This window comes from Bubalus kerabau, chromosome 4 (assembly GCF_029407905.1).
Source record: "Bubalus kerabau isolate K-KA32 ecotype Philippines breed swamp buffalo chromosome 4, PCC_UOA_SB_1v2, whole genome shotgun sequence".
NCBI lineage: Eukaryota > Metazoa > Chordata > Mammalia > Artiodactyla > Bovidae > Bubalus > Bubalus kerabau.
Genome location: NC_073627.1, coordinates 43489338 through 43516347, shown reverse-complemented (window position 1 = coordinate 43516347; position 27010 = coordinate 43489338). Strand labels below are relative to the sequence as shown.

Here is a 27010-nt window from a genome sequence, read left to right as displayed (position 1 = left end):
ACAAGCGCTGCCCAGGGCATCCGCGTCCCCCTCCTCTCTCCCCCGCATCCCCGCATCCCTAGCCGATCGCTCGGGCTGAGGGCCGGGCTATGCAGCTGCGGGGTGCCGGGGGCCGCGGGCGCGCGTCCCTGCGGCGGCGGCGTCCCTGGGGCCCGCGCCCCGAGCGCCCCCGCGCCCGCTGCGGGCGCCTGCTCCCTCCGCCGAGCGGCGTCTTTGTGCGCGGGGGTGTGGGAGGCAAGGCGCGAGTCCGCGCCGCGCCGCCGAGTGCCCGCGCCCTCCGCGGGCGGGTGGGGGCCTCTCCGCGTCGCCCGCCGCCGCCGCCTCGCGAGGACGCCCGCGGCCCGCGCCGCCCGCACCGCGCCACCCCCGCCCGCCGGCGCCGCTCGCACATGCCCGAGCCGCAGCCCTGCGAGCAGGCAGCGCCGGCCCCCCGCCCCGCGACCCCGGGCCCCGGCTCTGGCGCCGTCCCTCCTTCCGGGCCGGGCGCCGCGGCCCCGGTATGAGGAGCGGGCGATGATCCCCGCCAACGCCTCCGCCAGGAAGGGGCCCGAGGGCAAGTACCCGCTACACTACCTCGTGTGGCACAACCGCCACCGCGAGCTGGAGAAAGAGGTCCGCGCCGGTCAGGTAAGAGCGCCGTCGGGGCGCCGCGAGGACCCCACGGCCCGGCAAGCCCGCCGGACTTGGGGAGGGGGCGCGGCGCTGGCTGTCCCGCCCCCCTGGCGAGTTTGCAGCGCTTCTTTGTTCGCCGGCGCCGCTTTTGTGCTGTTGACCTGGAGAGGGTGATGGGAGCGGCCCCCTCTCGCTTCCCTCCGGCCCGGCCGTGCGGTCCACACGTGCTCCGAACCCTCCCTGATTGGGGTAGGGGACGTCCTGCCCCTCCTCCGCCGGGGCAGTGAGGGCTGCGGGGAGGGGCTGCCGGCTCCATCTGAGCTCCACGCGGTGGGAGAGTCCGCCCCACTCAACCCGGCAGCGACACCTCCCGCGTGAGTGTGCGGAGGTGGCCTGCGTAGGCAGGGGGTCACAGGTCAAGGATCGGAGACTAGGCCGGGACCCTCCCAGGCGTGCCTGCCCCACCCAGTGCCCTCTACCCTCTCCACGAGCGCTTATCTGTTTGCTCACACTGGGCTGAGCCCCTGAACCCCACCGACCCCAGCGCCTGCTCAGGAATGGGGAGTGAAGAGAGAGCGCCTCTGGGGTGAAGCCCTGGAGGGCCTTGTCCAGGTGCTGAAAGGCGCTCTCCTGCCCTCTGATGCTGGGCCCGGCTTCTAGGTGCTGAGGAAGCCAGGGCCCCACTGGCCCCCGACAGGGTTTGAGGTTTTGTACACACAGCGGCTCCCTGGTTCTCTAGTCATTGAGAATGGGTGGGTCAGCCAGCCTTGGCTGGGCGGTGGCCTCCAAGAAGATATGATTAGGGATGGAGTCTCCTCCGCATTCTTCAGGACAGAGGCAGGCAGGCACAGGTCACAGGTAGTTTCCAACTCTGCCCTTGGGCCCAGGTCACAGGCAGGCTCTCCTGGCAGAAACGACTTGCTCTCCAGGGTGGGGAGGCAGGAGCCAGAGCTGGGCCCCCCTGGCCCTGGTGTATCTCCATTGAGGCCTGCAGACTTGGCCTGGATCTGTGATTCTGGGGCCATGGACTGGGAGTGGTTTCCTCAGGCGCTGCCCCCTTGGGGAATATGCCTTTTGAGGGCCACTTCCTGAGTCACAGGAAGTTCAGTTTGAGGAGCTGTCTGCTTCCCAAGGGAAGAGTGAGGTGGAGAGCAGGACATCACCAGGCCAGCGAGGTGAGGGTCGGAGCCCGTCTTCAAGTCCACCACCAGGCCCTCAGAGCAGCACTGCATCCAGCTGTACATGGCAGGCGCAGAAAATGGTGGGGTGACCTGAGCCTTCACCTCTGGTTGGGGTGTCCACTTCCATTCTACCTCCATTTCCACAAGGATGCTTCAGGTTGCTCTTCGGATCCTGTCTCTGTTTATCCATCATAAAGGAAGTGGTTTGCTGCCACTGGTAAAGGAGGCAAGGTCAGAGTGGTAGCTCCTGGAGACAAAGATGAACAAACCAGGCACAGCCCACGCCCTCCCAGAGACCCCCTTGTGCTGATGCAAATGTGAGCAGGGAAGCAGTGTGTTGTGCAGGGTGCTAAGTCAGTTCAGCCTCTTCTGGCTTGTCTCTACTTTCCTCCCCTGAGGGCAAGAGAAGACATCCCTGAGGGAGGTTGCAGCTGGAGGGATTTAAGTATGACCTAAGAGGAACTTCCCAGTGGGATGGTTGATGATTGGCTGAAGAACTGTTAGGCAGAAGGCTAGTGGCTGAATGTCCAGAACACCTTGATCATGCTCCCTTGCCCAAGAGGAGGGTGCTCTTTTCCTTGCAGAGACTGGAGAGAGGCAGAATGCCCTAGAAGAAAAGGCCATTTCACCCAGGCCTTTTTGATTGATAGTCCTTGGGTCAGCAGTTCTCTTGCTGGGGTGGGGTTGGAGAGGGGCGCCAGAGCCTGCTGCAGGTGGGGCTCCTTCGGACCACTGAGTGTGGTCCCCTCAGGCTGCCACAGAAACCAGGTGCACCCCAACCCCACCCACTCATCCCCTTTCCCTGGTGAATTTGTGTCTTCCTGAAATGTACACTGCCTGCCCTGATCCCAGCCCAGGGGGACACAGGGCACTGGTTGAGGATAAACCCTTCTTCAACCACAAAGGAGCCAGATCAGTCCTCTCCTTTGCACCAGGGTGCCAAGAAGGGAATGCCAGTCAGTCTGGGTGGGAGAGCCCCCAGGCGGAGTTTCGACTCCAGGACTGATCTGGACGGAATCCTTGCATCCAGATGTGCATTGCTCAGTTCTTCGGGCCTCAGACTCCCTGGGAGAGCTAAGGATGCCTCCTCCCCAGGCATTTCCTGCAGGTGAGGGGTCTGGGGGGGGCCACCTAACATCCTAATGAAACCCTGTCAACCCCAGGTGTCTCATCTGGGGGTCCCTGATCTCTGGTCCTCTTGGCACCCACTGTCACAGAAAACAGCCAGGCTTTCCTCAAACACACAGCAGCTGGGTTTCCCTGGTCTTCATTTGGCATAGCAGCCTCCTCTTCACTCCAAGAAAGCCCTGCAGAGGCCCTCCCGTGGGCAAGCTTGGCAGTGCTGGCCAAGGAGGAGGGGGATGGCACGGCAACCTTCTGAGCAAGTTCACAGGGGCTGGCTGCAGGGTGTGGTGGGGAGAGGGAGGTGCTAAGCGGAGGTTTTTTGAAGGGAAGTGTCCATGATCGCCCCTAGCCGCTGCCCAGCAGTACAACGGTTGCTGGGTGCCCTGCTTTCTGCCATGCACCTGCTCTGCTAGGTTGGGAGGGGGCAGGAGGTTGTAGGGTAATGGATGTGCCAGTTCTCCCTTAGCTGGCATGAGGCCTGGGGTCCAGACAACTGGGCATGGCCTTGGAGCTGCGAGTCCCTGGGGTTCCCTGGGGGTAGGTGGTGGAGGTTAGACGGGAATAGCTCCCTGTGGGAGGGCCAAGGAGAGCAAGGTTCTTCTTGGGCAGCAACCACTCTGGAGGGGACTGGACGATGGTCCTAGGGGAACATTTTCTTTCTTCTGGAGGCTGCCTCCATCATAGTCCTCCTTCCTGATTTCCCCAGGTCATCTCTCTGACCTGACACCCCAGTGAGATGGGATTGTGGGGCCCGTGGATGCTCAGAGGCTGTCCCACCCAAGGTACCTGTTGTGACCAGGAGCACCTGTGATTGCGTCTCCTGGCAAAGTAGGCAGTCCCCAGTATAGGCTGTCACCACAGCTGATGAGCTGGGAAGCTCGGGAGAGGGAGCCACAAACCCTCAAAACCAAAAATCAATGTGTCTGGGATAGGGGGGAGGGGCTGCGTGGGGCAGAATGGAGGGGGACTCAGCAGGTGCCACCCCCACGGGCCCAGCTCCACTGTCCATGGGGGAAACACCCTGCCTCGCTCCCCCTTGGAGAGCTCAGGTCCGCCTGGTGGGAAAGCAGAGAAGCCGTGGTGGCCACACCAGACTCGGGCTATCCTCCCTGGGGTGGGGGTGAAGCAGGGCAGGGAAAGGAGCCTGTCTACTCCTCCAGCACCTGCGTTTACTCTATACATTTGGTGTGTTCTTATAAGATTTCACCTAACAAAAGGACTTGCTAATGCTAAACAACTTTGAAAGATACTCTGCGAGTGCACGTGGGTTCAAGGAGTGTGCATGTGCAAATGTGCTGGCATCTATGTGTGTTACACATGAGTAGAGGCCTGCAGGCTGGAGGGCAGCTGGACATATGCCCTTGGACACACGGGTGCACATGTACTGTGCCTGTGGATGCAGGAGCACGTGTGTGTGTGTAGTGTGTGTGTGTATGCAGACGGGGGCCTGAGTGAAAACAGGGAGACTCTATGCCCAGGGAGCCCCAGCTCCTAAGCTCGAAAGTCCCTGCTTGGGCCCCCAGCTGAGGCTGGCTGGGGTGCAGAGCTTCTGTCCTCTTGGCGGGGAGGGCTGGGGGTTGGGTTTCATGGGAAACCTTTTCATTCCAGCAATTAAATAGCAGCAGGCCTTTGCCGAGAAAATTAATGAATTCTCCCACCTGGGCCCTCGGCAAGGTGCCGCTTCCACCGAGGGCCCAGCTTTGAATGGGTGCAGGGGATCTTCTTTGGAGCCTGGCTGATGGTACACAGGGCTCATGGTGGCCCTGGAAAACACTGGGGCCCTAGGGACCCTGGGGAGTGCTGCCAGGAGAGCTCCGGAGGAGCGGAGGTAGGGCGGGCACCCCTTCCTGGCCGTCACCGGCCTCTGCAGCCTGGAGCCGAGGCACCTGAGGCGGGGGAGGCGGGCGGCATCTGGAGCCCTGGGGCTGGCCCTGCTGGCTCCCTGGGGCCTTGTTAGCAGCAGCAGCATCTGGAGCAGGGCCAGTGGGAGGCGTGATGGCTCAGCTGCGGCCCCGTGGGAAGCCCTCCTCCTGACACCCCACTGACCCAGCCTGCTCGGGGTCTGTGGATGCTGCCTCACTCCTATCCCAGGACTCAGGATCCCACCCAGGTCGGACCCTAAGGGGCCCAGCTCAACCTGTAAGAGGCAGAGAGTAAATAATGCTTTGCCCTCCTCTCTAGGGAGCTGGACTCCAAGCTACAGCTCAGAGGGCACAGGGGCTGGGCACAGTTTGGGTTTTGTTTTTTTTTTGAGGCTCCTTGTATATTTAAAGACAAATGCCAATGGAAGGTTATAAAAATTATATAAATCACTTAAACTGTTTTATTTTTGACAAAGGAGTTCCCTACCTCCCCCACCTCTGCATCTCACCCCCAGAGGCAACCAGTTTGAACTCTTTAGGCGATTCAGTTATTTGCCTCATATTATAAACAACATACTTCTACAGCTATTTACTAGCTAATCAATTTTACACTTTACTGCCTTGCCCTCCTTCCCCATGTCCCTTAAAAATAGTCATCTAGGCATTTGCTTAATAAATATTTATGAAGCACCCATTATGTGCCAGACACTGTCCAGAGCTGGGGATATAGCACGGAACAAAACAGACAGTTCCTTTATGGGGCTTACATACAGTCTAGGGGAGGGAGACAATGAAGAAATAAGTAGGCAATTTAATGCTGAAAGAGAGCTGGAGCAGGAGAAGGGGCAGCAGGCAGACAAACAGCAACTGTCACTTGAGCTGGCTTGTCAGGGCCAGCCTTTCTAAGGAGGTGACATCTGAGCGGTGGCCTTAATGAAGTGAGGGAGGAAGCTTTGTAGCTACCAGGACCCAGAAGAAGATGGTTCCAGGGAAGGCCAACATGCCGGAGTGGAGCTTGGAGAGATGGGAGAGCATGTGAGTTCAAAGAGACATTCAGGATGCTATCCTCAACTGCAGGGGAAGCCACGGAGAGCTTCTGAGCTAAAGGGCGTCAGGACCTGAGGAGTCATATTTTACAGGTACCTGTGATGGGCCCTAGAGAGAACAGACCTAAGGAACCAAAGAGGAGTGGGAGGAATTAGGTGACAGACAGGGTGGCTACGACTAGGAGGGTAGCCTGAAGGTGGTAACATCTAAAATGACTCTGGATCTATTTTGAAGGTAGAGCCTATAAGGTCAAATTTTACTGGTGGATTAGATATGGAAGGTGAGAGAAAAAGGAGAGAAAAACAGTCTTCCCTGGAAAGGGAGTGACCTGAGGTGCTGTTTACTGTGATGGGGGAACTGGGACAGGTGAAGCTGTCCAGGGACAGCTGGAGTGAAGAAAGCAAGGGAAAGAAGCACAGGTCAGAAGGTCCCATTCTGTTTCATGGATTCAGTTTCCTTTTTGTATTTTTGTGAGGGTGCACATGACTGTGCCTGCCTCCAGTTTTCTGTTTCCTGCATTGACAGTTGTTTCCTCTGTGTTTTTAGCACCTATTTGGAAGTTTTGGTATCTTTCTTTCACGTTGGGCAGCTTTCCTCAAGTGTCTGGTCACCCTTGGCTGCTGGGGCATAATTAAGGATGGAAGTGTGGAGCTTATTAATACGTGGGTGCTGCTCTAAGATGACTGGCCTGCTTATTGTTGCTGCTGCTGCTAAGTCGCTTCAGTCGTGTCCGACTCTGTGCGACCCCAGAGACGGCAGCCCACCAGGCTCCCCCGTCCCTGGGATTCCCCAGGCAAGAATACTGGAGTGGGTTGCCATTTCCTTCTCCAATCCATGAAAGTGAAAAGTGAAAGTGAAGTCGCTCAGTCGTGTCCGACTCTCTGCCACCCCATGGACTGCAGCCTACCAGGATCCTCCGTCCATGGGATTTTCCAGGCAAGAGTACTGGAGTGGGGTGCCATTGCCTTCTCCGTCAGTATATATCAGGCTCAATTTATTTAACATTTATTTTTATTTATTTATTTGGCTGCATCGGGTCTTTAGTTGTGGCCCACGGGATCTTCGATCATTGATTAATAGATCCCTCACTGGGGATCAAACCCAGGCCTCCTGTACTGGGAGTGCAGAGTCTTAGCCCCTGGACCACCAGGGAAGTATCTCAGGCGCAATTTCTACAGAGGGTAAACCCCCTGGCATCCCATGAAGAGAAGTGGGGGGCATCTCCCAGCTTTACAAAATTCGGGAGGGAACCAGGGGTTCTAAAGTTTAACCAGGCCCCCCAGTATTCAGTTCTGAGCCTTTCTGCCACCTCTGCTGTTCCCACTGCCTGCATGTTCTTCACCTTTCAAGGGTGCTAAGTGGGGGGCTCTAGCTTGACTGGGGTTTCCCTCTGTGAATGGTTGGGTTCTAGTACCCTCTCTTCCCCTAAGTCAGTTGTAATGCCCTGGCCACTTTCTTGTGGGTTTTAAATATTTTACTGGCATTATTTTAAACAAAATTATTTGACTGTGTCATGTCTTCGTTGTGGCAGGTGGGATTTTTGCTGTATCATGCAGGGTCTTTGATTGCAGGGTAGTTGCCTCGAGGCCTGTGGGATCTTAGTTCCCTGATCAAGGATCGGACCCGAGACCCCTGCATTGCCAGGCAGGTTCTTAACTACTGAACAACCAGGGAAGTCCCACATTTACCTTTTGAGGCAATCTTCATTTCTTTGTGTAGATCTAAGTTTCTATCTGGTATCATTTTCCTTCTACTTGAATAACTTCATTTAACATTTCTTGCATGCCTTCTGGTGACAAATTCTCAATTCTTATTTGTCCACAAAAATCTTTATTTCCCCTTATTTTTGAAGTATGTATTTTCACAAGATATGGAATTTGAGGTTGACAATTCCCATCCTCACCCCACCCGCCAGCACTTTAAAGATTTCATTCTATTGTCTTCTAGCTTGCATGGTTTCTAATTTTTTTAAAAATGTAGAATTTTCTGTATTCGTCCTTCCATACATAGTGCGTCTCATTTCTCAAAACGCTTTTAAGATTTTCTTTTTATCACTAGTTTCCAGCATTTGATTATAATGGGCCTTGGTGTAGGCTTTTGGGTATTTATCTTCCTTGGGATTCATTGAGTTCCTTGGTATTCATTGAGTTCCTTGGTTCTGTGGATTTATCATTGTATTAGTTTCTGCAACAAACTACCAGACAGGGTGGGTTAAAATAATAAATTTATTCTCTCATCATTTTGGGGGTCGGAAGTCTAAACTCAAGCAAGATACCCGTGCCGCTCCCTCCAAAGGCTCTGGGGGAGAATCCTTCCTTGTGTCTTCCGGCTGCCCGTGGCACTGAGCGTTCCTCGGCTTGTGGTTGTGCCACTTTAGTCTCTGCCTCCCCTCACAGGGAACGTCTCTCTGCCTCTTACAAAGACGCATAAAACTGGATTTAGGGCCTTACTGGATAATTCAGGCTGATCTCATTTTGAGATCCTTAACTGTATCTGCAAAGACCCTTTTTCAAAATAAGGTCACATTCATAGGTTCTAGCAGTTAGTATGTAGATATATTTTGGGGTTGTTTTTTTTTTTTGGTGAGGGGGATGGCACCAGTATTCAGCTCACTATAGTAGGTTGTTGTTTTTTTAAATGGAATTTGGGAATTTTTTGGCTATTCCTTTAAATTTGTCTTATTCCTCCACTTCCTTTCTGAACCTGTGGGATTCCAATTATACATATGTTAGAATGCCTTATGCTTCTGCTAAGTCGCTTCAGTCGTGCCTGACTCTGTGCGACCCCATAGATGGCCTCCCACCAGGCTCCCCCATCCCTGGGATTCTCCAGGCAAGAACACCAGAGTGGGTTGCCATTTCCTTCTCCAATGCATGAAAGTGAAAAGTAAAAGTGAAGTTGCTCAGTCGTGTCTGACTCTTAGCGACCTCATGGACTGCAGCCTACCAGGCTCCCCGTCCCTGGGATTTTCCAGGCAAGAGTGCTGGAGTGGGATGCCATTGCCTTCTCTGAGAATGCCTTATAGTGTCTGACACATTGCTGAGGCTGTTGGAATGTTTTTTCAGTACCTCTTTTCTCCTCTGTTCTTCAGTTTGTATAGTTCTGTGGCTGTATCTTTAAATTCACTTATTTTTATTTTCATTCTGATGTATCTAATCTGCTATTAACTCTACCCAGTGAAAATTTCATTTCAGAACATTTTATCTCCCAATTTTTCCTTTGTGAATGTTGTTTTTCTTTAAAGTTTTGAGCACATTGAGCCATTCATCTTTATTATGTCAGAATATGTTTCTATTAAATGATTTTTCTCCTGATTATGGGTCATATTTTCCTACTTCTGTGCATATCTAGTAATTTTTAACTGGATGTTGGACATTGTAAATGCTGTGATGTTAAGCATCGGGATTTTGCTGTCTTCATTTAAAGGAGTGTTAGGCTTTGTTCTGGCAGCCTAATTTAAGTTACTGGCAAATCAATTTGATCCTTTTGAACTTATTTTTTATCTTTATTAAAATTAGGTCTGGGTGGGTCTTTAAGGACAGGCTGGGGTTGCAAAGAGTTGGACACAGCCTGGTATCTGAACAACAACTTCTAGGGTATAATCCTTCTTTTGAATACCTCTCTATTGAATACCCTGGGTAATCAACAAGGGCTCTCTACTCTAGCAGGTTGGAGCTTGAATGCTTCCCTGCTATGGCTGAACTCTGAGAATTTTTTTTGTTTTGAGTCTGTTGTTTCTTTTCTGCCTGGTTTTGTTAAGTTTCACTGTAAAAATGTGAAGTTTAGTATTTAGCAAAGACTCAAAGGAGCCACATGTAGATTTCTGGAGCTCTTTAAAAACAAACAAACAAAATGTAGCTTACTTTTTCCTGGAACTCTGCCCTGCAAGTTTTAACCACCTCAGCCTCCCTGCTACTGTCTCTCAGCTCCTCAGCGGACTACCGTGCCCTGCTGGGGATTCTCCTCTCTGCATGGCTGTTGGGAACATTCCTCCAAGTACAGACTTAGACAATCACAGGCCCCACCTTGTTTGTTTGTCTTACTTTAGGGATCACACTCCTGGGCTAATTGTTGCCTAATGTCTGAAAACAATTATTTCAAGCAACAGTTTTCTCTGTTCTGGGTGGGATGGTAATTTCAGTTATTTATTCATGTCAGCATAGAAGCCTTTCCCTGGCATTTTAATCAAGTTTTGGGGGCAGAGAAGAGTAGTTACACGCATGTGGTCAGTTATTTACACAGAAGTCCTAGTCTCCTGAAGTATATCTGAATGTTTATATTTAACAAACATATGTTTTTATCACCCAACAAAAATTTCATGCAATATAACTGTACTATTCACAAAACAACAGGATTTATTAAAAAAAAAATGTTAGTGTCCCAAAGGCACAGGACATGGATTTGAAGGTGTACCATGAACATGTTCTTTTCTTCCTGTTAATGTATCACTGCAGCTGTGCTAAAACCTCACAGTGATAATGTCATGATCTAAACTGATGGCCCTTCCTGAAGGTGCGGTGTTGGACACCTAGGATGGGTCTCAGGTGCCCTCCCTGGCCAGTAGCCTCTCTAGACCACCCTTCAGCCCCAAGCTTACCCTTCACAGGCAGACCACTGGGCCTTGGAAGAGTGAACCCAGTCAGGGCACCTAGGTGAACTGGAAAGGAAGTTCCTCCCTTTTTCAGAGTTACTTCCTGCCCTGTCCTGCAAGCCCCTTTCCACTCGACCCCAGTTCATTGTGCCTGTCTCTCCCGTTGCTTTCTGAGACAGGCAAGGCAGGACAACTAGGTGAGTGCTGCCTGCCTAGAGATAGATAGCTCGTCACTGTATCTTCCTGAGGCCTTTCCACACTGCCTTGATTCCATCATTAATGGACTCCTGAGGCAGGCTTAGATGGGCTGCCTCGTGACGTGACCAGGGCAACCGCTTCACCTCCTCCAGGTGGACATTGAGCAGCTGGATCCCCGGGGGCGGACTCCCCTGCACTTGGCCACCACCCTGGGGCACCTCGAGTGTGCCCGCGTGCTCCTGGCGCACGGCGCAGACGTGGGCAGGGAGAATCGCAGCGGCTGGACAGGTGGGCACCCCTGCTCGCTTCCACCCCACAGCCTGGGTCTCCTGGCACCATATCGTCACCTCTGGTTGGCTGCAGGGAGCCCTAGGCAGGGTCCTGCCCTGTGACATTGCCCCCCTCGACCCCCAGTGCTTCAGGAAGCTGTGAGTACCCGGGACCTGGAGCTGGTGCAGCTGGTGCTACGGTACCGGGACTACCAGCGGGTGGTGAAGCGGCTGGCGGGCATCCCCGTGCTCCTGGAGAAGCTGCGCAAGGTGAGGGCCAGCCTCTTCGCCTCCCCACCGTGGCCCTCGAACCCTGTCTCCAGTGCAGGCTTAGCCACTCTCCTTTTCATCCTCCAGGCCCAGGACTTCTACGTGGAGATGAAATGGGAGTTCACTAGCTGGGGTAAGAGGGGTTGCCAGGGGCCTCTCAGGGGCATCTCCCACCCCAGGGCTCCTGCACTTGCTGCTCCCTTGCCTGGAGCCTTCTTCCCATTGCGCTCCCATGGCTCCCTCCCACCTTTTAGTTCTCAGCTCAACACTGTCTCTTCCTGAGGCCTTTCCACACTGCCTCAATTCTGTTATTAATTCCTTCACTTTGTAATGACTGGCTCATTTGTCTGTTACCTGTCATCCCTTGCTAGAAGGTAAGCTCCAAGATGGCAGGGGTCCTGTCTTGTTCAATGTTGTATCCCCAGTGCTTGGCACAGAGGAGGTGTTTAATAAATATTTGTTAGACGATTGGATGCAAGATTGAATGAATTAAATGGTGAATACTAGGGACTTAGTGGTGGCTGACTCATGCCTGTCTCTGACTTTAGGTTGCTCATATCTGAGTGACTGTGGTCTACATTTGTTGGGGGGTTGGTTGGGGGAGAGGCTGCTCTCCCACCAGTCCCCTTACCCATTCCCAGACACACCCCTGACCCCCATGTTCTGAGGTTTGGTGGGCCAGGCAAACTGAAGCCACCTCTGACCTTCTCATCCACTCAGTGCCCTTGGTGTCCAAGATCTGCCCCAGTGACACCTACAAAGTGTGGAAGAGTGGACAGAACCTTCGGGTAGACACCACACTCCTGGGCTTTGACCACATGACGTGGCAGCGAGGGAACCGCAGCTTCATCTTCAGGGGCCAAGGTCAGGCAGGTGGGAGGCAGGGCAGGGTGGGGAGGCTGGGGACGCCCCCACGTGAGCCCTGACTCCCTGAGCTATTCTGGGGCTGGCAGACGCGAGTGCCGTGGTTATGGAGATTGACCACGACCGCCGCGTGGTGTACACGGAGACCCTGGCTCTGGCCGGGCAGGACCGTGAGCTGCTGCTGGCTGCTGCCCAGCCCACGGAGGAGCAGGTGCTGAGCCGGCTCACTGCACCTGTTGTCACTACGCAACTGGACACCAAGAACATCTCCTTTGAGAGGTAAGTGGGCATGGCTTTGGAAGCCTGGAGCCAGCCTGGTGGGTGCCCCCTCACCTAGACCACTCTGCTTCCCCAGGAACAAGACAGGCATCCTGGGCTGGCGCAGTGAGAAGACTGAGATGGTGAATGGGTATGAAGCCAAGGTGAGGTCACAGTTCCCAGGTGCCAGACCCACCACTCTTGCCTACACTGAGCAGGACAGGGGCTTCCTGACCAGTTTCTAAGCCCTGGAGGTACAGAGACAATACAGTCTGGAGGGAAGAGCCTGAGACCAACAGGCAACTGATGAGAACAGCTGGAGTTTACTGGTCCACCTAATACTACGTTCAGGCTTTCCTGGCGGCTCAGGGTAGAGAATCTGCCTGCCAATGCAGGGCATGCAGGTTTGATCCCTGGGTTGGGAAGATCCCCTGGAGGAGGAAATGGCAACCCACTCCAGTATTCTTGCTTGGGAAATCCCATAGAGAAGCCTGGTGGGCTACAGTCCATGGAGTTGCAGAAGAGTTGGACATGATGTAGCAAGTAAAACAAAAACATTACATTCACGTGCAATGCCCTGTTTTGACATTATAAATGTATGTGCATGTGTGTATGTGTGTCTATTGTACACATGTACACACGTCTATGTACATATGTGTGTATATCTCACACACGCTCATTTAATCCTCACAACAGCCTTTTAAGGTAGGTGCTTTTATTATTCCCGTTTTACAGATGGTTTACAAAAGGTTGATTTTAATCAACCTTTCTATGGTTTCCCATTTAATCTTCACAACAACTCTATGAAGTAGGGTATTGGCCCATTTTATGAAGAGGAAGCAGAAGCTTAAAATGATTAAGTAACCGGCTCAAGGTTGCCCACATCTTCTGGCTGACTCCAAAGCCAGGCCTTCACTCCTGAGCAGACTGTTGAGGGAGGTCTCCCACAGTCACTAATGGGACCCTCACATCACCCATGTGGGGTTACACGGTGAAGAGGCCAACCAGTGCAGGGTTCTGTGTTGCTGCTGTTTCCTCCTGGAGGCCTTCCCTGGACCACAGGCTAGGCTATGGTCTCTGCTTTTTATTCCCACAGTCCTGTGCTTCTCCATCTAGAGGACATGTCACACTGGGTTATTACCATCCACTGTCGTCTTGTCTTTTCAAAAAGACTGTGAGCCTTAAGAGGACAGGGATCATGTCTGGCCATGCTTGTTCATCACTGTATCCCTGATGCCTGCCTCAGTGCCTGGCCTAGAAATGGTCCTCACAAAATGTCTGTTGAATGAATAGGAAAATGAATGAATAACTTCATATAATTACTTGCCCAAAGGCCTGGAGACTGGAACAAACGGTACCTCCCTCCCCTGATCATTCCTTAAAGGAAATGTTTGTGATGCCCTTGGGGGCAGGGGCAGGGACAGAGGTACCAAAGCTGTCAGCAAGTCCTTTCCTCATCTGTCCCTAGGTATATGGGGCATCCAATGTGGAGCTCATCACCCGGACAAGGACAGAGCATCTTTCAGAACAGCACAAGGGCAAGGTCAAAGGTAATCAGGCAGAGGTGGGTGGGGGATGGGGAAGAGGTGTGTGGGGAAGAACCAGCTCCCACATGAGCCCCTCTAATCAGTATTTCCTCTGACACGCTAGCAAGAGTCCGGATAGCTTACTCAGGCAAATAGACTTCAATTCAAATGCCAAATCCTAGTGATTGGTAGTGGCTGCCTAGAGTGCTGATAAGATTCTAAGGCAACATTTGGGCTCAATAGGAAGGGATGCTATAATTGATTACTAATATCTGCACTGGATTTGTGGGTGGGGGGACGTGACATATGCTATCAGCCATTCCAGTCTAGTAGGGCACACCGGAGGCAGAAAGACACGGGCCCTGCCACTGATTCTCTGTGCCCGCTGATACCTACACCGAGCTCTCTGGGCACCAGTTAAGTCTGTTTAAAGTGGGAAAATGGAATTCCCACGTCACAAGAGAACAAAATGAAGTTACTACGGAAGCCCCCAAAGGAAAACACACACATGCATATCCCCAAACTGCTCCCCAAAGGCAGGAATTTTTTGTCCGGTGTCACCAACCTGGACAGTGACATTTTGGGAAGTCTCTCCTGAGCCCCAGGCCTACTTTTATTCCAGCTGGTCCTGCCCCTGCCCCCTTGGAGTCCTCGGTCACCTTCAGGTGAAGGTGCCTGGGTGTGTGGTGTGGGTGAGCCACCCTCCCTCCCCACCAGGGACCAGCCTCCTCCCTGGGTCTTGGGTGCTGTCCCTTCTGAGGGGCTGCAGTGTCCTCTGAGACGCCGTGTTTCTCGTAGGTTGTAAGACACCTCTGCAGTCCTTCCTGGGAATTGCTGAGCAGCATGGGGGCCCCCAAAACGGGGTGAGTGTGTGCCAGGGGTACCCCTGTGTGGAAGGGCATGGATGGGGATCAGGAGGAGTCATACTGTGTGGAGCTGCTTTCTTTCCACAATGCCCAAGGCCCTGTCGGCTCCACAGTGGTGGGGAGTTGGGGGAAAGGAGACAGATTTGGGGCTTGTAATACCAGGTGGCTGCCTGGCCTCAAGGACTGAGAAGGGCTCATGCACTCCTCCCTGTGTGGTACAGACCCTGATCACTCAGACCCTGAGCCAAGCCAACCCCACTGCCATCACTGCAGAAGAGTACTTCAACCCCAACTTTGAGCTTGGAAACCGCGACATGGGTCGCCCCATGGAACTGACCACCAAAACACAGAAGTGAGGGCCCCTGCTGGGGCTGGGGAGGGTTGGGCAGGGCTGGGGGAGGGGTCACGGCTTCTACAATGGCCCTCACTCTTTGGGATCTGCGGGGGGTCAGGTTCAAGGCCAAGCTGTGGCTGTGTGAGGAGCATCCCCTGTCCCTGTGTGAGCAGGTAGCCCCCATCATTGACCTCATGGCCGTCAGCAACGCACTTTTTGCCAAGCTCCGGGATTTCATTACCCTGCGCCTGCCTCCGGGATTCCCCGTCAAGATTGGTGAGGCCTCTACCCTCGTTCCTCTTGAGCTGCTCTGGGGAGAGTGGGGCTTCTTAGGAGGTTAAGAGGGGGTACCCATGGTGGGAGGGAGTGGGTGGTGGTGGCGCCTGATGGGTTTGCTCATCCTCAGAAATTCCGATTTTCCACATCCTCAACGCCCGCATCACCTTCGGGAACCTCAATGGCTGTGACGAGCCGGTGCCGTTGGTGAGAGGCAGCCCCAGCAGCGAGACCCCTTCCCCAGGCAGCGACTCCTCCAGCGTCAGCAGCTCCAGTTCCACCAGTGAGACCCCGAGCCCGCCCTCACTCACTACCCCCACTCTTCCCCCGGCCCTCACCGAGCGCTTCCCCGGGGAGAGGGCGGGAGGGGGTGGTCTGGTCCACTCTGACCCCCTCCCCGTCTCCCCGGCCTGGCCCCTCCAGCCTCGTGTCGCGGCTGCGAGATCTCCCCCGCGTTGTTCGAGGCCCCGCGCGGCTACAGCGTGCTGGGCGGCCAGCGCGAGGCCACCACCCGCGACGACGACGACGACCTGCTACAGTTCGCCATCCAGCAGAGCCTGCTAGAGGCGGGCAGTGAGTACGACCAGGTGCATCTCCGGAGGCCGCGCGGAGGGTTCCCCACCGGGACCACGGCGTCGCCACCACAGCTAACGGGCTCACATCCCGCCCCGCAGGTCACCATCTGGGAGGCGCTCACCAACAGCAAACCGGGCACTCACCCCATGTCCTACGAAGGCCGCCGGCAGGACAGGTCGGTGCCCGCCCGTCCTGAGAAGGTTTCGAAGCGTCTATGCCCCCACTCCCGCCTCCACATAGAGAACACGACCGGGACCCTGTCCACAGCGCGTCCGGCCACTGCCGGCTGGGCAGCCCCCCTTGGCCCAAAGAAACCGCGGTCCCCTCATCGGGGACCCTGCTGGTGTCAAGGTGGCGTCCTTTCCCAACCCAAAGGCGGCCTGAGAGCTTTCACAGATCCTCACCAGACAGAGGTGGGGCTGGGATCCACTCCCACCGGGTGGGAGGGAGCCAGGGAGGTGACTCGAGACCCTTTGACCCCACTGGAGGGTGGCGAGGCCCGCGGTGTCTGAGGGCCTCCACGCTGCTTCCCGCCCCGCTTCCGGGCAGATGGGCCCTAGACGTCTCTTTACCTGTCCCGCAGGAGCGCTCCGCCCACGCCGCAGCGCCAGCCCGTACCTCGCGCAGCCCTGGCGTCGGTCCCCAGCCCTCGGCCCAGCCCGCGCCCAGGCCCGGGCGGCCACGTGTTCCGGAGCTACGACGAGCAATTGCGGCTGGCCATGGAGCTGTCTGCGCAGGAGCAGGAGGAGCGGCGGCGGCGCGCGCGCCAGGAGGAGGAGGAGCTGGAACGCATCCTGCGGCTCTCCCTGACTGAGCAGTAGTGCCCTCTGCCGGGCGCCCAGGCCACGCCCCGCGGAACCCGCCCCGGAGCGAGGACCGCCCCGCCCGCACGCTCACCGAGATGTCTGGAGACCAGAGGGGTCGCCTCGCGGGCGCAGCGGCGCACCCGTCAACCGACGCGGAGGGGTTCAGCCCGGCCGCGGAATACCTTTCCGGGCCAGGGCCCTGGAGGCAGCCGGCACGGCCCGGTTCCCTTGCTTTGCTGTATCCTGACCCCCCCGCCACCCTTCTCCTCTGGGCTCGGACCGGTCCACGGGTGGAACCAGGTGGTCCTGAGGGGGAGACGGTCCTGAGAGGACCAGGGTGTCCGTCCTCTGCTCCTTCTGGCCGGTCCTCCTTTCTGCTCACTGACCCCACTCCAGGACACTGCCCGTGAAGCCTTTGCATCTCCGCTCTTCCCCCCTGGGGAGGAGGGGGGTGCAGCTGAGCTCCCCACGTGCTGTGTTGCCGCTTTGTCCCAGACACAAACCAGCACGTCCAGGGCCCAGCCCCTCCCCCACCCCCGCATTTCAGCGTCAAGTGCACTTAGCGGGGTGCCAGGCTCCCCCAGCCCCCACACCCCTCCCGGGTCTCAGGGTGGTCCCAGCTTCTCTTGGGGGCGGCCAGAGGTTGGAGTCCCCATCCCCAAGGCACGTTTTTTTGTGATCAGGGAGGAGGCTAGGTCTGGGCAAGGCCTGGCTCCCTCATGATGTCTTGGCGAATGAGGGGCATAGTGGGTGCAGCGCAAACACAAGACAAGGGTCGCCCAGAGCCGTGGCACCACTACCCACCCCTTCCCACCAGCTGCTGCTAGCCCTCTGTGGTTGTGCATCCCACTTGCCCCACCCAGGGGCTGACTCTAAAACCCTTCATCCAATGGTGCTAACCCCCGGCTCCCCCCTGCCCTACCCCACCCACCCAGAGAAGCACAGACCCCGCCGGGGGCAGGGGCCCACCGCACACCCTTGTCTGGGTTCTCGGACTGGCCTTCCTGGCTCAGCCAGTGAGACTCAGAAGGGACACAAAAGGGATGGAAGAAAAAGAACAAAGAGAAGCTGTTCCTCTCACCCCCTTCCCTGATGCCAGGGGCACCAGACTGATTCTGAGGCACAAATAAAAGAGGCTTCAAACCCGAGGTTTTTCTTATTTGCCTTTACTGGGGAAGACCGCCCACCTGCGGGCTGAGGGTTCCTTCTGAACTTCAGAGTGGGGAGGGCTCTGAAGAAAGAGGATGTCTGGTGGGTCCTGAGCCGAGGGTTTCATCTGTCAGGGCCTCCAGGATTCTGGCGGTGGCATTTACAGAGGCTGGGGGTCTTACATCCCTACCCATGCAGGAGGCAGAGACTGAGCACTTAGTAAAATGTTTCATTCAGAACATCTTGTTTTCCTCCTAGAGTCAAGGCCACAGCAGAGGGCTGGGAGCTGTGTGTGTGTGTATGTACAGCAGAGGGCTGGGAGGTATGTGTGTGTGTGTTCAGCAGAGGGCTGGGAGGGGTGTGTGTGTGTAGTGGAGGTGGAACCTGCTTCCTCATGCCAGTTTTCTGGTTGGTTCTTGTGAGGAAGTGCCACGCGGGAGCCGCCCTCTCCCCCGGAGGTGGGGAGAAGAAAGGGAGCCCTCTGCCATGGACTACATGCGTGTAGCCCGGGGGACCGGCTCTACAGCCAACGTTTGTGTCTGTCTGTAGAAATGGGGTGACGCCCGTTCAGTTGACCACTCAGGATGGTGCGGTCAAATGAGCTGATTAGAGGGAGAAGCATTGTAATTTTCCCCAGTCTGGGGAGACCCGTCGAATCGCTACCCCTTTGAGGTCAATCCCAAGCTCCCCACCATCTCCAAGCATTGCGCTAACACTAAGCACTTGCTCTGCCCCGGGCGAGGAACAAAGGGGACACTGCCTGCGGCGCAGCACCATTGCTGAGGCCCCGCCAGCTCCTGCCTAAATCCCGGACGAGGTACGCCGCCAGGCGGGCGCCAGACGGACGCGAGTCTCTGCAATTGTCCAGATCTCCCGCGAAGGGCGGAGTTCCCTCCCTAGTCCCTGCCCAGGCCTAGAGGGGCGGAGTGCGGAGCTCGGGACCCAAAGCCAGGGCCCTCGGGTGTGCTGGCGCTCCGCCCCACTGTGCTTCCCGGCTTGGACTTCCCCGGTGGCGCTGCGCTAGTCCGTGCCGTCCACCAGCTCGCACAGCATGTTCTCCAAAGACGTGATGCGCTGCTCCTGGGCCTGCACCTGCTCGCGCAGGGCCTTGATCTCCTGCAGCAGCGTCTCCAGGGTGTGCTGCTGCGGGGCGCAGAGGACCGGAGAGGTGTTGGGCGCGGGGCGGTAGGGGGCTGTAGATTGGGCCTCGGTGGAGCCGGGCGGGGCCTTACCGACAAGGGGGCATTGCTGGCTGACTGGCTGCAGCGAGGGCCGGAGGGCGGGCGCACGTCCAGGATGTTGCGCTTGGTGACCCGGAGCTCGCGGTGCTTGGGAGGCACGTAACCGTCCCTCAACGAGATGAGCACGGGGTCGGCGTCCTGACCTGATAGCCATTCGTCTGCTTCTAGGGCCGGCTCGGGGCCCGGCGTATCTGGGTAAAGGTCGTCCTGGAACAGGTCTGACTGCGGGGGGTAGGGAGACAGGAGAACAAGCTCAGCGTCCAGCCTGCTCCGCTCCCTTCCGCCTCGGAGGTGTGCCCAACCCTCTCGAGATCAACTCACCTTGCGGGGCACAGTCATGACGATGGGTTCACACTTTCTTTCGTGCAACTTGTAGAACCTAAAAGGGAGCGGGGATCAGCACCCGCTCAGGCTCCCACTCCCTTCACTTTTGCTGGGGACCAGGGGGATCGCAGAGTCGGACACTTGCTGGGAGCCTACGATGCCTTGCACTTTAAACACATCCAACTGGTAAAACGCCTCTGAGAGGGTGTTTATCATCCTTAACAGGTTAAGAAACTCAAGTTCAGAGAATGTCAAGCGTGTAGCTTTGGGGCTGGCACTGGAAACAAGTCTGTTTGACCCCAACCTCCCAATCCAGCCCACTCCTTTCCAAAGATTACACGCCTGGGGAAGCCCCCGCGTCTTCCCAGATGGGACGTGGGGTACAGAGGAAGGTGAACAGGAAGGGCAAAGCTGCTGACCGTGCGATCTCGCACTTGCTGACATCGAGTCCCCGCTTGGGCATGAAGCCCATGCCCCTCTGCGGCTCCTTGCTGCTGAAGGTGTTCAGGTAGTGCACGAAGGGAGGTTCCTCGGTGATCTCAAAGTACCGAATGCTGCTGTCGCCCTGCAAAGCCAGTCGGTTCAGAGCCGTATCGGGCAGGCCCCCCTCATCTCCGTCCGGCCCCCTCTTCTCCCCTCCCGGCCGCCAGCACCTTGCCGCACAGGTAGACGATGCTGGAGTCGGGATCGTAGAAAGGCAGTAGGACCCCATTGCTTGTGTCCATCTCCTGCAGCGCCACTGGCTCCTCGAAGTTGTTCTGCCCAAGCACAGGAGACGTGAACAGCCAGCCCCAGCCCGCCCTCGGTGGCGCTTCCGGATGCCCCGAAGCTCCTGGACACTGCCTGCCCTCCCTGACGCCCTCGCACTCCCAAGGCACCTCTGGTGAACGAAGCTGCAGACCCAACCTCTGGACACCACTCCTGGTCCCCCGCACCTAGACCCCCTGTGCCGCCGCATGCAGTCACCGCAAACCACCCCCAGGGACTCGGCATCACCAGGTGGGGGCGCCAGCATGGGCTCCTTCAGGCGACGCAGCAAAACTGGGCAGAGGGGTGGGTGTGGGGATGGCAGGCGCTGCCAAGGGGGCAGCAGCCTCCAGCCCTGTCCAGGTGGGCATGCCCTGCGGGTGGGGGGCGCCTGGCCCCTCCCCCGTGATGCCAGTCCCCGGGGCACACACCCCAAGCGTCCAGCTGCGTTACCGGGTCCCACAGGCCCAGCTCTCGCTGGCTCATGCGGGTGAAGCCCGTGGTGAAGATATGACCCTGGCGCGTGAAGACAGCCCGCATGGGCCTCATTCCCTCGTGGGCCGCAAACCTCTCCTGGGGGCGGAGGGGAGACAGGGAGAGGCGTCACCCAGCTGCTTGCCCTGGGGAGCCTGGAGGGCCGGGCAACCAACTTGCTGACTTGGGTGTGAGGGCGGGGGCAGAGACAAAAGGGGCCCTAAATATTCAGTTTCCTGGGGCCCCCCTGGGTGGCCCCAGGCCTGGAGAGCACGGGGCGTGAGCGTCTCTCTGCAGATGCTGAGCCCTTAAACGCCCTCAGGGCAGGGGAGATGTCTGCGGGCTTCCCTGGAGCGCGGCCAGGCTCTTCCCAGACCGGAGCTCCCCGCTCCGCTTCGGCTCTCTTGGGCGCGGGCCACGGCCGGGGAGGGCGCTCCCAGCTGACCCAGCGAAGGAGCGAGCGCGTGCGCCCAGCGCGGCCTGGCCTACCGGGTCCCAGAGCGCGAGTTGCCGCTCACTCATCCTGCTGAAGCCGGTGCTGAGCAGCTTCCCGTCTGTGGTGAAGACCGCCCGCAGCGGGCGGGCGCCCTCGTGAGGCCGGGCTCGCTCCTGCTCGCGGGGTTAGTGGGTTAGAGCGCGCGCGGCTCCGCCCGGCCCCGCCGCACTGGACGCGCGCCCTCCGCGCCGACGTGCAGTGTCCCGCGCAGCCCGCGCCCCGGGTTAGATTGAGGCTGGTGAGGCAGGTGCCGCCGCCCTCGCAGGCCACCCAGCTGGGACAGACAATGCGCGGGGATGGCCCCCAACCCTCCGCCCGGCTGGTCAACTAGGTTGGAAAGGGGCCTGCCCGCGAGCCAGGGTTGGGTCCAGACCCGGGAAGAAGGCGTGCCAGCTGGGAGAAGAGGGGTCCGGGGGCTCAGGTTCATGCAAGGTCTGGTGGGAGGATAGAGTTTGCAGCTTCTCCCCTCCTCAGTCACAAATCGGGCAGCCCTCATCTAGGCTGCTGAGATGCAGGGAAGGGGAGGAAACAGGAGCCGGGCAGAGACCAGCGGAGCTGGGGGCTTACTTAGGGCAGGGGGCTAAAGGGAGGACTGGGGTCTGGGATCGAGGTGGAGAAGGTGAGCGCTGGAAGCAGGGCTCAGGGGAGGGCGGGTACAGAGGCCTGACAGCTGCCCCCTGATGTAGGGGCTGAGGAGTGGCCAGGCCAGGCACTCACCGCCACCACCTGGCCCTTGCGCGGGTCGATGATTCGCAGGGTCTTGTCCTTGCAGGTGGTGGCTAGCAGGCTCCCGTTGGTGTTCCAGCACACGCTGTGGATGACGTCTGGGTGCATGTCGTCTAGACTCAGGAGCACCTCCCCAGTGCCCACGTTCCAGATGATGATCACATTGTCACCACCTGCCCAGAATGGACAGACATCATCACCTGGGCCCTGCCTTTGCCAATACCACCCCCCCCCCCTCGCATCCCCGATCTCTATTAGAACCCCTAGCACCCCAGACCTGCACTGAGCAGGACATTCCGGGCAGTGGGGTGCCAGGAGAGGATGCCCACACGTTTGGAGTGGCCCTCCAGTGTGATGATGGGCTCTGTGATGCTGCGCACAGGGGTATAGTCTGGAATCTGCCACACCTGGGTGGAAGGAAAAGGCGTAGGGTAGGTGGGATGAGGAGCCAGCTTCATCACTGCTCCTCCCCTACTTCCTGGAGAAGGAAATGGCAAGCCACTTCAGTATTCTTGCCTGGAAAAGCCCATGGACAGAGGAGCCTGTTCATGGGGTTACAGGCTACAGTTCATGAGGTCGCAAAGACTAGGACACGACTGAGAGATTTCACTTCTTCCCCTAATCCCCCACCCCCACTCCACCTGCTCTCTTGCGGGGTAAGGGTCAGATGCAGAACAACATGTGATGGTGGCCGCCTGGGGCAGAAACGGCTGGGAGCCAGGAGGGGGCGCTGTCAGCTCTCCAGAGACCTCCCTACTCCCCTGAGCAGGGCGACTTCAGAGCACTGCCCCCCTGCTCTTCAGGCTCCAAGGTGGCCACGGCTATAATTAGTCCTAAGCAGTGCATCCTGGGAGGGGGTGGACATGTAGCTGAAAATAGCCTGGGAGCTGGGCAGGGCAGGTCCTGGCACTCAGCACCTCCCTTACCACCTTACAAAGCACAGGTGAGGCCGCCCTCACGGCTTCCCATGCCCCACAGCCCAGGAGCATCCACCTGGTACCTACCATGATGGTGGTGTCGTCTGAGGCACTGGCAATGACGTTGTCATTGTGCGGGCACCAGTCAATGTCCAGCACAGGGGCAGTGTGCCCAGTGACCAGTGGGTAGTTCTTATCCACTCGCCCTGTCTGCAGGGGTCAGAGAAGGAGATATGGGGCTATTCTCCTGTGTGTTTTCAGGGGGCTGGGAGTGGACCTATTTACATCTCAACTATCTGTTACCTGTTGTCTCTTTGCAGAACTCACCCCCTCTCTGCTCCTCCAAACCCAGACAGCCTACTTCCTCTACTTCCCTGAAGGCAGAGTCTAAGTCATTTAATATCAAGGAATCAGACGCAGAGAGGTAAGATAACTTAACCAAGGACACACAGCAAGATACTGGTAGAGCCAAGACTTGACTTCTCAGTCCAGTGTTCTTCCAAGAACATCTCCTTGGAGGACGCTGTTCTTGGGCCTGTCCCCTGCACCTGAAATCTCCCTGGGAAACCCCTGCTGGACTAGGTCAAGGTAAGGTTATATGCAGTGCAGGGCTGCACAGCTCCTTCCTAGCCGCAATGGGCAGATCTCTCCCTGGTCACTGGCTTTACCTTGGAACCACAAGCAGCAGGCATTCCTCGTGCCTGCTATCTCCCAACCTGAGCTGAGGCCCATCTATTTTTAATCTTTATGGTATGTTTGGGGGGGGCTCTGAGGCCTTTGCAGGGGCTGGCATCGACCCAGACCAGGCGGCAGGGGAGAGGGGTGGCTGTGTGGCACTGGAATGGCGGTTGTACTGGGGGAGGGGGTGGCTCCCACTGAAATTTGAGCCCTGGGGATGGTGTCCTTGGATGGCGTCTGCATTGTCTTGGAGTGAGTCACTGGCTATTGTCAGGCCTCATCCTGACCTTGCCACCTGTGGGGCCTCTCCTAACAAGGTGTAGAGGCCAGAATCCAGGTCAAGGTCATGCCTTGGAGTGGACAGCCTATGGGTAGGGATGGCTGAGGGGCTTGAGGCTACTCAGTAAAGGTGATGGTCATTGCTTGGCCCCCATCCCTGGAGTACTGGGGGCTCTGGCCTCATGACATATGGGGACATATGTCATGTCCCCCTGCCTTTTGCTCTTGTTCTACCTCACTGCAAGAACCAGAAAGGGGGAGGCAGCCAAGGATTCTGGATAGAGCCTGACCCTGTCCTCACTGTGCTGCTCTGGGGTGTGATTTAATCCAGTAGTCACCCTGGGCTGGGTACAAAGATCCAGAGGCCAGAAACACGAAGGGGTGTGGCATCAGGAGAATAGGAACAGAATCCAGCCAGGTCCTGACTCCACTGCTTCCCAACTATCCATCACCCCCTCCAGGTCCCTGCTGGGTACAGGGTGCTGCATGGAGAAGGGATAGGCTGTGCGTAGGTGGGGACCAATGTGATGCTGCTGTTCTGGGAGGGATGAGGGAGCTCCCAATCAGTCCCTGAGAGATTGGGGAATAGGGAGCAGTCAGTCCGCCTAGACTGCCCTGTCGAATTAGGAATGGAGCTAGGTGAGAACACAGGCTGCTGTCCGGAGTCCCCAGGAGTCACAGTCGGTGTCCTCCACCTGCTTCCTTCCCCTCATCCCTCACCTTGGCCAGAGGCAGGACGATGAAGGCACCTCCACCCCCAGCCTCCACAATAATGGCCAGGAATTTGGGGTTGACGGCACAGAAGGCGCTGTCCCATGTGACCTTGGACACACGGATGTCCTCGTAGGCCTGGTCAGCCTTTGCCGCCTGTCCAAACACGTGGCGGAACTTGCTCTGCCGAACCACGCGCCGGCTCATAGCTGGGGGCAGAGATGGAGGATCTCAGTGCCCAGAAATGCTTTTGGTCCTTAGTCCTGTAGCTGTGGGAGGGAGGAAGAGTTGGGGGAGTGGCAAGTGAGAAGGATTATCTTGCCAAGAGTCAGGTATAAATTAATACGGAGTCTGGTCCTAGAAGCAAGGCGTTTTCTTATATATGGGAAAGTTCTTTGCTTAGTTCAAGGGACTTGGATTTGGGACCTGACTTCTCCTTAAAGAACCGGCCCTTAGACTGGGGCCAACAGTGGAAGCTAACTGGGCCTGAAAGCTTCCTGGACCTTCAAGTGGTTTTGGGAGGAGCCTCAACACCAGGCTGCCCTCCGGCTGCCAGCCTTGGGTGAGCATCTCTTCACCGAAGTGGTTTATCTCCCAGAGGCGTCTTGTCCAGAATCAGAGACTTCCTGGCTTAAGGCCATTTGTGGGGCTAGGACTGCAGCCCCCCAAGATTCTAAGCTCAGCATCTCTGGCAAAGGTTAGGCGAATGGGGTTTGCCTTTTTCTAAAAATTTGCCAAGGAGGAGTTCCTCCTGTCAGCTAACCTGAGTCCTTCCTGCTCCTGCTGTCATCAGTTTCTTCCCATGCTGTCGAGGGTGGGGTGGGAGTGGGAGGAACGCGCTGTAAGGTAGATTTCCTCCTCCCACCCCTCTCGCACCGGCTTCTCTAAGAGGCCCTCACCACGGTATTCTGGCTTTTGCCCGCCATACTTCAGTCCCACTTCTCCTCTGGGTCCTCTCTCCTGCTAAACTCTTGCGGCTAGGGTCCTCGAACCCCTCCCCAGGCCAGAGCCAAATTTTCAGAAGTGGAATGGGGAGGGTGAGGTGCCTCTTCTCCCTCTAGGAGCTTGCACTCAGCTCTTCCCCAGGCACCACACCAAGCGCTTCCCAAGCCGCAGCCACTGCCTCCAGCCCCTCCCCAGCACCGGGCATCCTTGTGCCCTTCAAGCCACTTCTGCAGCCCCCGGCCTCAGGCCCGGCCTCTGGCCTCCCAGCACCCTCCTCCGGCCCCGGCACTGCGTTCTTGCGAGACGAGGTGTCTGCGCCCTGAGGGCGCGCGGGCCGCTGTCCGGCCAAATATAGACGCCAAGTCCGCCCCGCCCGGGACCGAATTTGGCGGCGGTAGGGGGGAGGGGGGAGGGAGCGCAGACCTCTGTCCCCTCCAGACACCCCGCCCGCTCCACTGGCTGCGGCGGCGGTGTGTGGCGGGGGAGTACCTGGTCCTGGGCCGGCCGAGGGGCGCTCACGCTGCGACTTCTCTGCGGAGGGGCTTGGGGGTGCGCTGAAGGCCGAAGGAGGCGTCAGGGCGCCGGAACTGCCTCTCCGGGTGTCCGCGGCGTCTGGGGCCCGGGCGTTCGGCTGCGCGCTCCGGCCGCTGCCTGCAACTCCCGGGGCCGGGCGCCGCTGCAGTCCCAGCTGCCGCTGCCATCAACCTGCGGAGGCGGGGCTCCGGCGGGGGCGGGGTCACACAGGCCCCGCCCCTCCAGCGGCGGGAAAGTCGAGCGCTGCATAGGCAGCACGACTCGTCCTCCGGCCTGGGAGACGCGTCCAAAGGAGTTTTGCGTGTGTGCTCGCGGGCTGTGCGCGATCCTTCTCCGGGATCCGCGCCTACCGGGTGAACTGGGGAGGCCCGGGTTCCCAGACCTTAGAGCTGGGCGCTGAGAGAGCGAGCCTACGAGGGGGCGCGCTCCTCTTAGAGCCGGCGGCCGCGCGAGATCAGATGCCTTCGCGCTGCATTCCTGCTGCAATCACAGTCCCAATTTAGCCAGTCCCGGCAGGCCGGGGCTGCGGGACTGCACGTCCACACACCACCGAGGAGAGAGCCCGGAGGATGCTCTGGGGACCCTTGGATGAGGGCCTAGGTTGGCCCAGGGCAGCTGGGAGAGTCCCTGACGGGGCTGTGAATGTTACTGTTACTGTGTTATTAATACACTGTCACTGTACTAGACATTCCACCCCTTTAGGGAGAATTCCACGGAACAGGGCAGAAAGCAACCTAAAAACCGGGAGTAGGAATGAAGAAGAAAAAAGTGAAAACCAGGTTTAAGGAAAAGCAGCTGGCCCAGGTCTTTGGCCAGATTTTAGACACTAAACCTGACTCCTCAAGTCTTGAGGGCCTTGTTTATATTGATGTTCTACTGTGTTCCGGGGAAGCCCCTACCCCACTCCCACTCCCTTCAAGACCCTTGGATGAGTATTGACCAAGATTAAGTAAAAGCTAAAGTCGCTCAGTCATGTCCAACTCTGCCACCCCACGGACTATACAGTCCATGGAATTCTCCAGGCCAGAATATTGGAGTGGGTAGCCTTACCCTTCTCCAGGGGATCTTCCCAAACCAGGGATGGAACCCAGGTCTCCCTCAGGGCAGGCAGATTTTTTACCAGCTGAG

At 57.3% G+C, this 27010-nt stretch overlaps 2 protein-coding genes across 6 annotated transcripts; one reads left to right on the top strand and one right to left on the bottom strand.

The window, feature by feature from the left end:
- The first annotated feature begins 175 nt into the window (after positions 1 to 175).
- ANKRD13B (ankyrin repeat domain 13B) lies at positions 176 to 17805 on the top strand. The gene is made up of 15 exons (XM_055577068.1): positions 176 to 627; positions 10769 to 10904; positions 11031 to 11155; positions 11243 to 11288; positions 11876 to 12019; positions 12109 to 12298; positions 12375 to 12441; positions 13746 to 13827; positions 14602 to 14666; positions 14891 to 15021; positions 15122 to 15279; positions 15410 to 15562; positions 15703 to 15866; positions 15954 to 16030; positions 16439 to 17805. The coding sequence occupies exons 1-15, from the start codon at positions 514 to 516 to the stop codon at positions 16674 to 16676; spliced, it is 1890 nt and encodes a 629-aa protein (XP_055433043.1). The 5' UTR covers positions 176 to 513; the 3' UTR covers positions 16677 to 17805.
- Positions 17689 to 26069, bottom strand: CORO6 (coronin 6). 5 transcript variants are annotated; one of them, XM_055577069.1, is made up of 11 exons: positions 25838 to 26067; positions 24413 to 24672; positions 22823 to 22945; positions 22096 to 22225; positions 21810 to 21991; positions 20576 to 20695; positions 20029 to 20133; positions 19795 to 19940; positions 19373 to 19430; positions 19043 to 19273; positions 17689 to 18953 (listed from the first exon to the last, which is right to left on the bottom strand). In XM_055577069.1, exons 2-11 carry the CDS (start codon positions 24608 to 24610, stop codon positions 18831 to 18833), a joined length of 1416 nt encoding a protein of 471 aa, XP_055433044.1. In that variant the 5' UTR covers positions 24611 to 24672; positions 25838 to 26067; the 3' UTR covers positions 17689 to 18830. The 5 variants fall into 5 exon arrangements, with proteins under 5 accessions (XP_055433044.1, XP_055433045.1, XP_055433046.1 ...); XM_055577070.1 differs by having other exon boundaries at positions 24413 to 24612; XM_055577071.1 differs by lacking the exon at positions 20576 to 20695 and having other exon boundaries at positions 25838 to 26069.
- Between the last annotated feature and the right edge of the window lie 941 nt (positions 26070 to 27010).